Here is a 12,080-nt window from a genome sequence, read left to right on the forward strand (position 1 = left end):
GTCTAAAGGCTGTGGCTCTATTGTCCTGTCTCAAGCCCTTTTGTTCACCTGACCTAGAATTCCTTACAATCAAATGCCGACCGCATTATCTACCAAGAGAATTCTCTTCGATTATTGTCACAGCCGTGTATACCCCCACAAATTAAACAACTTCTTTGCTCGCTTTGAGGACAATACAGTGCCACTGACACGGCCTGCTACCAAAGACTGTGGGCTCTCCTTCACCGTGGCCAACGTGAGTAAAACATTTAAACGTGTTGACCCTCACAAGTCTGCCGGCCCAGACATCCCTAGCCGCGTCCTCAAAGCATGCACAGACCAGCTGGCTGGTGTGTTTACGGATATATTCAATCAATCCCTATCTCCCCACATGCTTCAAGATGGCCACCATTGTTCCTGTACCCAAGAATGTAAAGGTAACAGAACTAAATGACTTTCGCCCCATAGCACTCACTCATGAAGTGCTTTGAGAGACTAGTCAAGGATCATATCACCTCCACCCTACCTGACACCCTAGAACCACTCCAGTTTGCTTACCGCCCCAATAGATCTACAGACGATGCAATCACCATCACACTGCACACTGCCCTATCGCATCTGGACATTAGGAATACCTATGTAAGAATGCTGTTCATTGACTACAACTCAGCATTTAACACCATAGTACCCTCCAAACTCATCATTAAGCTCGAGACGCTGGGTCTCAACCCCGCCCTGTGCAACTGGGTCCTGGTCTTCCTGACGGGCCGCGCCCAGGTGGTGAGGGTAGGTAACAACATCTCCACCCCACTGATCCTCAACACTGGGTCCCCACAAGGGTGCGTTCTCAGCCCTCTCCTGTACTCCCTGTTCACCCACGACTGCATGGCCATGCACGCCTCCAACTCAATCATCAAGTTTGCAGACGACACAACAGTGGTAGGCTTGATTACCAACAATGACGAGACAGCCTACAGGGAGGAGGTGAGGGCTCTGGTAGTGTGGTGTCAGGAAAATAACCTCACACTCAACGTCAACAAAACAAAGGAGATGATCGTGGACTTCAGAAAACAGCAGAGGGAGCAGCCCCCTATCCACATCGACGGGACAGCAGTGGAGAAGGTGGAAAGTTTACGGACAAACTGAAATAGTCCACCCACACAAACAGCGTGGTGAAGAAGGCACAACAGCGCCTCTTCAACCTCAGGAGGCTGAAGAAATGTATCTTGTCACATAAAACCCTCACAAACTTTTACAGATGCACAATCGAGAGCATCCTGTTGGGCTGTATCACCGCCTGGTACGGCAACTGCTCCGCCCACAACCGGAAGGCTCTCCAGAGGGTAGTGAGGTCTGCACAACGCATCACCGGGGGCAAACTACCTGCCCTCCAGGACACCTACAACACCCGATGTCACAGGAAGGCCAAAAGATCATCAAGGACAACAACCACCCGAGCCACGGCCTGTTCACACCGCTATCATCCAGAAGGCGAGGTCAGTACAGGTGCATCAAAGCTGTGCAGAGAGACTGAAAAAGAGCTTCTATCTCAAGGCCATCAGACTGTTAAACAGCCATCACTAACATAGAGTGGCTGCTGCCAACATACAGACTCAAATCTCTGGCCACTTTAATAAATGTAATAAATTGATTTAATAAAGGTATCACTAGTCACTTTTAATAACGCCACTTTAATAATGTCTACATATCCTACTAATCTCATATGTATATAGTGTATTCTATACCATCTACTGCATCTTGCCTATGCCGCACGGCCATCACTCATCCATATATTTAATACGTACATATTCTTATTCATCCCTTTACATTTGTGTGTATAAGGTAGTCGTTGTGAATTTGTTAGATTACTTGTTAGATATTACTGCACTGTCGGAACTAGAAGCACAAGCATTTCACTACACTCGCATTAACATCTGCTAACCATGTGTATGTGACCAATACAATTTGATTTGATTTGATATAGGCTGTGGGTCTATTGTCCTGTCTAAAGGCTGTGGCTCTATTGTCCTGTCTAAAGGCTGTGGCTCTATTGTCCTGTCAAAAGGCTGTGGCTCTATTGTCCTGTCTAAAGGCTGAGGCTCTATTGTCCTGTCTAAAGGCTGTGCTGTCCTCTCTTCCTGTGGGCTGTGTGTAGGGTGAATGCTTCACGTTGGTGGTGGATGAGGTGAGCCTTCCTTCTGTATGCTGTTGCTATTACATGTTCATTATCATGGTCATACATCTTACATTATTTTACATTAACATACAGTTATCTGTATGTTAATGAAATTATCTTTCACAAAATTGTTTGTATATTTTCCCATAAAATAATCTGTAATCTGAATATTTTGTTCCCTAAACAAAAGGAAAAATAAATATATATATATTTTTAATGTGGTGACCCCACTGCAACTCCCCCACAACCCCTAGGGGTCCTGACCCAGGCTTTGAATATCACTGGTGTAGGGTGTAGTTGACCCTAGATGCTGGTCTTGGGTCAGTTTTTCATTTTCCCCACTAATGATAGGATTGGGGAAGGGGAAGTTGATCCTAGATCTGAACTGAGAAGAAACTCCACCACGGTGCTCTACTAGTCTGGCCTGTATTAGTACACCAAACTGCAAGTCCTCCTGACTTCAGAGTCTGCAAAGGCTATTTGATGTTGACGATGCGTCGATGTTGAAGAGGCTGTACTTTTTTACTGATTGGTCTTTCTCACTTTCACATGGAACAACCACTTCCAATACAACTGTTGGATTTTCAAATCCAAACAAAGTGAGGTCTCAGACTCTCAACCCCTCAGGAAAGAAAAAAACATTTGAGAGAACAAATCAAACCTCAGCCCATTTCTGCACTAATACTGCATTTACAACGGAATCCTGTCCAGACCAGTGTGTCACAGCTCTCTCTTGCTGTGAGCTCTACCCCCTCCTCCCCTCATTCCCTTCCCTCTTCTACTGACCTGTGGTTGCGGTTCTTGATATTGAAGAAGAGGAAGGCCCCTGCCATGAGCATGCCCAGAATGGTGATAACAGACAGGATGCTGTAGAGGGGTACGTTGATGTTGCGACGCTGCAGACGCACAAAGGTACGGTCCTTAGGAGGCTCCACCCCTGGAATTAAGAGGAGGAAGAAAATAAGAAAAATAACTTTTACAGGGGAAGGATAGACAACCAAAATGAGCCCTCACCAGTAACCTATTTAACATTGAAAAACATTGTTCATTCAACCAGTTTTTGCCCAGTGGGTCTGCTACGATGCCAAAAAATATGTGAATGTCTTCCTCTTCATTCCAGGAGCGGAGCCTCCAAATGAAGTTACTTTCCTTTTTGTAGAGTTGTTTCCACATCATTTCAACAAAAAATGTATATGTGATGACGTTGAATCAATGTGGAAAACTGATTGGATTTGCAAAAAGTCATCAACGTAACAGAACTTTTGTATTGTTTTCACCCAACCTGAATTTATGTTTCATTCAAAATAGTTGACAACTCAACCAAATGTAAATCAAAACTAGACGTTAAACTGACGTCTCTGCCCAGTGGGATGTTCTTAGCTTGAGAAACGTATTATAATCGACATAGAATGATTTAGATTTTAAGTTTGTCCACTTGCCCAGTGACTTTGATTCAATGTAAAGTACTGGACACTTCTACAGGAGAAGGTTTGATCCAAAAAACACCTACATGTGGCTACTTTCTGTACCTCCAAACAGAATTAGTCGTTGTGGTCAGCTGTTTCTTATGCTTGTGCTCTCCTCTATCCGCCATCTCCGTGCCAATCAATTTCTCAATTTACTGAGCTTTACTTATGACAGTTTGAGACATAGAAACAATTGTTTTAGCTGAAACTGTCCCAGATTGTGTGTATATGGGACAAAAGGGAGGAAGGAATTGGGGGTCACTGTGGTAATCGCCAGGAATCAAACAAAAGACAAAGAATGTCAACACAAGCAAACATGGATACATAAAAAGGCTGGTAATGATTAAACATAGGAGGAGGAGGAGCTGGATTGTGTGTGTGTGTGCGTGCGCGTGTGTGTGCGTGCGTGCGTGCGCGTGTGTGTGCGTGCGCGCGTGTGTGTGTGTGTGTGTGTGTGTGAGACATGTGTAGTGAACACACACACACGGTCTGATCTACCTACCTTGGAACCTCATGGTGTTGTTAATAAGGTCCAGGACATCAGCAATAGCGTTGTACTCGCCGACCTTCACCTCCTGACCCTCTGTTAGGAACACAAACAGAGACGGACACATCAGTTAGGACAGCATGGACACCTCAGACATCTTTCTTACTCTCAGTACACTTCACAGCTCTCGCAGAGCATAACATTAACCCAAAATAACTCTTTCAAATAGACAAGACGGCACTTAATCCAATGCTAGGAATACTGCAGTGTGGGGTCTCATTTACGCCATGTGTGTTTTAGCTAAGAGTGGAAATCAAGCTAATAGAAAGTACAGGCACTGGGTGAATGTTTTTGATACATATTGGTTACAATGGCTAGCAACAGTACTGTACTGGGGTGTATTCATTAGTGCACAACGTAGCAAACTGTTTTGCAATTGAAAACATTTTGCAACGGAAATTAGCATTTCTTATTGGACAAGTTCAAGTTAGTCCCTCTCTGTTTCAGCCCGTTTGCTTCCATTTGTTTCCTAGTGAATAAACAAATTACCGGAGAGCTAGGTCTCCAGTGAAGAAGCCAATCATAAAAATAAAAGCAACAATAAATAAAACCAATTGCACGCTGGCATTTGTAACACAATATCCATTTACATTTTCACAGGTACAGTAAAATGAGTTTAAATTGTGATATATCCCGAGCCATAACACAAACCTCTCTCTCCTGAGTGATATTTAAACCAGCCATTTCCTTCAAGAGCCGTCTTAAAGACTGATATTGGTCCCACGTGTAATATAGGCTTTCCATTGACCCTGGCACAAATACCAGCTCCATCACTCTTTCTCATAAAACAGGGGTAAAGTTACACACAGCACACAGGGGAGGAGGGAGCGGAGACAATTCTCTATTTGTCTCTCTCTCCGTTTTCTCTCTCAGTAAGCAATTCACTGTAAGGTTTATACCTGTTGTATTCGGCGCATGTGATAAATACAATTTGATTTGATTTATATCAATTAATATGCATAAAAGCGTTATGTGACTACTATGGTCCTGAGCTGTTGCTACTATGTTAGGGCAAACCCTTCACCCAACTTCTGAAATGACATTTCACGCCTGTTTGTTCAATTAACTCCTTCATTACTGTAAATCACATTCAGACTTATACAACTAGCCTGAACCCTGGATCTGTCTGACCTGATGACCATAGGAGCTGGCAAGACAGCATAAACAGATCAAGGATCAGTGCATTTCTGTAGTCTCTATGACATCATGGTATAACAGCCTAGTCTATATGACATCATGGTATAACAGGCTAGTCTATATGACATCATGGTATAACAGGCTAGTCTATATGACATCATGGTAAAACAGGCTAGTCTATGACATGGTATAACAGGCTAGTCTATATGACATCATGATATAATAAGCTAGTCTATATGACATCATGGTATAACAGGCTAGTCTATATGATATCATGGTATAACAGGCTAGTCTATATGACATCATGGTATAACAGGCTAGACTATATGACATAATGGTATAACAGCCTAGTCTGTATGGCATCATGGTATGACAGGCTAGTCTATATGGCATCATGGTATAATAGGCTAGTCTATATGACATCATGGTATAATAGGCTAGTCTCTATGACATCATGGTATAATAGGCTAGTCTATATGACATCATGGTATAATAGGATAGCCTATATGGCATCATGGTATAATAGGCTAGTCTATATGACATCATGGTACAACAGGCTAGTCTCTATGACATCATGGTATAACAGGCTAGTCTATATGACATCATGGTATAATAGGATAGTCTATATGACATCATGGTACAATAGGCTAGTCTATATGACATCATGGTATAACAGGCTAGTCTATATGACATCATGGTATAATAGGATAGTCTATATGACATCATGGTACAATAGGCTAGTCTATATGGGTATAGAATCAGGATTCATTGAACAATGAATGAACCTTAACTGAAAACATAGGGGGAAACGTCTTATTCACACCTGGCTACTAAACTATAGGAAATTACTCAAATATTAATGTATTTCGCTTGGCTTTCGTACACTAGTTAATGTAAAAAACAATATATATAGAACTGGGCACATTATTTTGCTTTGTCAAAGGTCACAGTTATTTCCTCACTACATATACTGTAGTACCCAAGGCAGCGTCCCAGGCAACTTTGTGTAATGTGATCTGTAGGCAGATGGGCTGAGAGGGTGTAGGGTGAAGTTGCCCCCTAGACGTTGATCTTGGGTCAGGTTTGCATTTTCCACAACTAATGGTTAAAGTTAGGATTGGGGAGGGGAAGCTGATCCTAAATCTGTATCTTCACCACAGAGTGGGGCTGAGGGTGAAAGACAGGCTCTGACAATCGGAACCTCCAGAAGGGGAATGAATGAACCCACAGTGAGCTGCTTCCACACTGCATGAGGACAGACGACTGGGCTGAGGAGAGGATCATATCCTGGTTAAATATTTAGCCCAGGCAATCTCTCCTCTCTCTCTATCTCGATCTCATGTGTCAAACAGTCGTTACCCTGATAAGCCGGGAGGGAGGGAGGGAGGGAGGGAGGGAGGGAGGATAGGAGACAAAATAAGGGCATGATATGAATGGAGGGAGAAAGAGGAAAAGAGGAGGATGTGGACAAGGGAGGAGGAAATAAGAGAGAGAGAGAGAGAGAGAGAGAGAGAGAGAGAGAGAGAGAGAGAGAGAGAGAGAGAGGGAAGAAAAGAGTGGGAAACAGGAGACAAACATGTGTATGTCAAGGGGGAGGCAGAGTGGCAGGAGGGGGGAGTGTTACGCCTAAGGCTAAGTACTCATGATAACATTTCTCTCACAGCGCTATAGAGCAAGCCCTCTCCAGTTCACTCATGATAACATTTCTCTCACAGCGCTATAGAGCAAGCCCTCTCCAGTTCACTCATGATAACATTTCTCTCACAGCGCTATAGAGCAAGCCCTCTCCAGTTCACTCATGATAACATTTCTTTGCTTATCCATGATATGACTGCCAGTTGCCTTCCAATTGAAAAGCTCCATCACTCCCACAAGCAAACAGGACTGTCCGCCCTGTGGGTTTCAACACACACACACACACACACACACACACACACACACACATTTTAAGCTGCCCGGGGAGCACCTCTGCAGTGGGGTAGATAAGATGGGGGGAGAGTGGATTAATAAAAACATTTTGGTGCTGAGGGAGGGTAGGGCCAGGGGAGCAGGGGAGAATCCCCCAAACACAGATCACATTTCTGGGTAGAAAATCCCACCCGGCAGCCTCCTGGTTCACCTGCAGTCAACAAACACTGGCTGGATAACCCCGAAGTAGGATTACTAGGACATCATCATCAGCCAGACAGCAACCGTAGCACCCAGTCATAATAGTAGAGCAATTCAACAGAACATCACAACAATGCAACAATCTTACTGCATATGCTTACCTTGAAACTGTGTGAATTTGATTGTGCCCATCCGTTCTCCATTCCTGAACATGACTTGGCCCTGGATAGAAAAATGATTCAAAACACATTTAGAACATTTGGAAATTAAAACCTCTGAGGTCTCAATGGAGAATACAATGCAATTCTTACATTGTCCATATCAGCTACAAAGTTGAAACCGAACATTGTTGGTCCTTATTTAACCAGCAAAACCATCTGAATTGTTCACCATCTTCAGGGCACATCAAGTCCCTTGATTAAATTGACAACGATGGGCAACAGCAGATGCAGATGAAGCAGTAGAGACAGACGATGAAAAGAAGCTTGATTTAATTAGAATTTAGATGCACTGTTTTCTTGACGTGCCACTAAGTCTTGGCACATTAACAGATTTGTGTGGACAAAAAGGTGGTCTGGCACTGGGCTTCTTATTGGATTAGAAGCCTGTAAACATGTATATTTTTATATGAGGTAAACAAAATGATTGGTCAGCAGATTCATTTCCTGATATCCTTATAATCAAAGGAGTGTCAGATTCCTGCCTGATTCCGTAAGGCCCTATCACACATCTTCTTCAGAGGGGCTTTTAAAAAAACATTTCGGAAGTGGAAATCTCACCATTGGCTACTGAACAGACATCAATAGTCGGTACTACTACCATTAAAACCTCGACATTTGATGTCAACCCTGATTGAAAGCGACTGGATACTAATGACACTCCACATAGATCATCACTGATATTCCAAAAAACAACAATCAATGCCAAATAAAATCAGCAATTATATTCAGATATTTTCTGGGGGGAAAAGTCTGTCAACTAAAACATTGCTTTTCCTCCCTTAACCCTCCTTATCCATCAACACTGACCAATTAATTCATCCAGCCATCTGCCCATAGAACTCCTTAATTAAACATTTAGCTGGATCTGGGATTATTGGAGGCTAGGGAAAAAAACAGGTGAACAAGAGAGAGAGAGAGAGAGAGAGAGAGAGGAGTTAACATGGAGCTGATTAAAGCAGCACTGGCAGAGAGATGGGAAGGGAGGAAGGCGACAGACTGAAGGACTAATTTTGTCTCAAAAACACGCAGAGGCTTTGAAGTCAGTCGCTGGGCGGGTTTCCACCCTCTGATTGGATCCCTGTCTTTGTACGGCATATGTGATTGTGACAGAGTGTCTGTCTGTGTGAGCTAGGAAGAGAGCTAGCTAAAGTGACTGCCTTCACAGACCAGGATAACTGTGGTTGGATGGTGCTAAGAGTTGTCTGTTATTGTATGGAATTTAAAGGCCCAGTGCAGTCAAAATTCTGTTTTGCCTGTGTTTTATATCTTATTGTACAACAGCTGATGAAACTAACACTGTATAAGTGTGAAAACATTTGATCAGTGTTATTTCCTGATAGTTGCTGGTTGAAAACATAATCTACACAGGACCTTCTAATCAGCAGGTTTGCATGGGGGGGCGGCTTTCCATGGTGACATCATCATGCGGTAAATTGGTTATTAGACCAATAAGAAAGAGAGTTCTAAACCTCTTTGCCAATAACAGCTAGCTTTCAGTTTTCCCATCCCTACTCAGACCACTCTCTGACAATCCTAGCAAAATTCTTGCTTGAGAAATAGTGTTTTACTAAAAAGCCATTTTTGCCGATTTTACTGGAAATCTGTTACAGTAAGGTACTTAATGGTTACCCAGAAATGATTTGATATTAATATAAAAATGGCTGCATTGGACCTTTAAGATGTGACTGAAAGTGTAATCTCAGAGAGAGCGCTACCTACATGTAACGGTCAAAATAAAGAAAACAAGTCAGTAAATGAGGGATACACAGTATATTGAAAGCAGGTGCTTCCTGAGTTAATTAAGCAATAAACATCCCATCATGCTTAGGGTCATGTATAAATATGCCCTGGTTAAGTATGTGTGTATGTGGGAGTGAAGTGCACTTGAAAGTAGTGTTTACTATAGAAATATGAGTAAAGTATGTGCAGAGCCTGTGGTCTAGCGGTAACGCACCCAACTCCTCCGGAAACCGGGGTTCAAAAAATATCCACAAAAACATATAGAAAACAAATATATGTCAGTATGCACAATCAATACTGGATGTTGTATTTCTAATCTGGAGGGTCTTGATATTCATATTTCACTAATTGCAGATATATAAAAGAATATGAATAATTATAATTATTTCTGTTCAAATGTCCCTCCCACATTCTCCTGGAGCTCTGGTTGAGATGGGGGAGGGAGGGAGTTGACCCAGACTAACAGCTCTCTCTGGGACTCAGACACCCAGCCTGTCCTTGTTGATGAGGGTGGTATCACTGTGTTTGTGGAGGTGAGATGGCGGTATCACTCTGCTGCTTTGTTTCTGGAGGTGAGGAAAGGTAGGAACTGAAGGAGGAAGATATTTTCCCAGACAGAATTTCCGGTTGTGGGCTGCAGGTGTGAAAGGAGGGAGTTCCCAGGAGGTCTGGTGGGGGAGCACAGCAGCCAGAGGTGATGAAATTAGGTCGCATACACACACACACACGTGTATACACACACACACCTCTCTGTGTCCGCCTGTAAGGACTCACTGCCCTCAGGCTGTGACACCAGCTGGCAGGAGACACTGAGACCAATACACTGGTACAGTAGTGGCAGAACAGGCCACTGGAGTCTCAATCCCTCTAGATTTATTTGCTAAAGGTATTGCTCTTCGTCGCATAATCACAGCATATTGTACTGAGAACTGTATGTTTAACACTGCTTATGCTACTGATTAGACCTGCACACACACTGATCTGGCCATGCTGATCTAGCATCACTGGGTGCGTGCAAATAGCACCCTATTCCCTATATAGTGAATTACTTTTGACCAGGGCCCCTATGGTCCCTATCCTATAGGTCCTTCCTTCTGGAAACAAAGCTCGTATTATAAGGAGGACGGGATCCACCCAAATCATTTGGGTTCCTGGATTCTTTCACAGAATTATAAGGCTGTGATGAGACAATGATTTATCAATGACCCAAGCAAAGCTCACTTAATCCCTACCATTGTCGCTGAGTTGTCATAATGCTTCAAATGTACATCATAATGCTTCAAATGTACATTATCCTAGGTGCATTGGAAGACACAATGTTAGAGCATTCAGGGCAGTAAGAGGGACATAAATTAGGTTACTAACATGTTAGTAACCTAATTTATGTCCCTCTTACTGCCCTGAATGCTTCTACTGATCCTACAGCTATTGTTTGCAGTAATCATATGCATATGAACCAGTGTAACACTGTTAGCACTGAGGTGGTGTGCCCTACTAGGAAGTCCACTGTGTACAACTCATCCTGCACTAATAAAAAAAGCAAGTCTAGCTCTGCTAACCTTCCCAGTAAAGCAATAAAAACAATCAAGCATCCCAGAAAAGTGTTAAAAATAGCCCACATTAACATATGTAGCTTAAGAAACAAGGTTCATAAAATCATAAATTGGCTAGTAACAGGTGACACTCTGTAATGGGTCCTATGTGTGGCTGGTGTAGAGAGTCAGGTGCAGGACAGCAGATATGAGTAATCATCGTACTTTTACTCAAAATGTCAAATATACAAAGTAACAAATACACGCACACCATGACAGACCCAAAATACAATAAACAATCACTCACAAAAACCCATGGGGGAACAGAGGGTTAAATAATGAAACAGTAATTGTGGGATTGAAATCAGGTGTGTAAAACAAAGACAAAACAAATGGAAAATGAAAAGTGGATCGGCGGTGGCTAGAAAGCCGGTGACGTCGACCGCCGAACGCCGCCCGAACAAGGAGAGCGACCGACTTCGGTAGAAGTCGTGACACACTCGTATTCTGGCAATCTCTGAAACTCACTTAGATAATACCTTTGATGATACAGTGGTAGCAATACACAGTTATAAGATCTATAGAAAAATCTGAAATGCCAAAGGTGGAGGTTTGGGCCATTGGCTCAGAACAGGGCAGTGCGGCTGGCCCTTGGATGTACACAGAGAGCTAACATTAATAATATGCATGTCAATCTCTCCAGGCTCAAAGTGGAGAAGAGGTTGAGCTCATCACTACTTGTATTTGTGAGAGTTATTGACATGCACAAAGCTGTCTGTTTGAACAACTGGCACACAGCTTGGACACCCATGCATACCCCACAAGACATGCTACCAGAGGTCTCTTCACAGTCCCCAAGTCCAGAACAGACTATGGGAGGTGCACAGTACTACATAGAGCCATGACTACATGGAACTCAATTCATCATCAAGTAACTCATGCCAGCAGTAAAATTAGATTTAAAAAACAAATACAAATACACCTTATGGAACACATGTATACAGACACACGATAACATACACACTATACACACATGGATTTTGTGTTGTAGATATGTGGTAGTAGAGTAGAGGCCTGAGGGCACACACTTAATGTTGTGAAATCTGATATGAATGTACTGTAATGTTTTTAAAATGACCCCCTAATGGGGATCCATAATAAATACAAATAGAA

The 12,080-nt window shown here is 42.8% G+C and overlaps 1 protein-coding gene across 1 annotated transcript in view; it reads right to left on the reverse strand.

Moving 5' to 3' along the window:
* gabbr2 (gamma-aminobutyric acid (GABA) B receptor, 2) overlaps nt 1-12,080 on the reverse strand; it is a 362,077-nt gene that overhangs the window by 138,628 nt on the left and 211,369 nt on the right. Inside the window, exons 8-10 of the mRNA XM_014142790.2 lie at nt 7,576-7,636; nt 4,124-4,204; nt 2,942-3,092 (exon numbers count right to left, since the gene is read on the reverse strand). Of these exons, the coding sequence (XP_013998265.1) occupies nt 2,942-3,092; nt 4,124-4,204; nt 7,576-7,636 (293 nt within the window). The remainder of the gene's footprint in view (nt 1-2,941; nt 3,093-4,123; nt 4,205-7,575; nt 7,637-12,080) is intronic.

Source organism: Salmo salar, chromosome ssa14, assembly GCF_905237065.1.
Source record: "Salmo salar chromosome ssa14, Ssal_v3.1, whole genome shotgun sequence".
Lineage (NCBI taxonomy): Eukaryota > Metazoa > Chordata > Actinopteri > Salmoniformes > Salmonidae > Salmo > Salmo salar.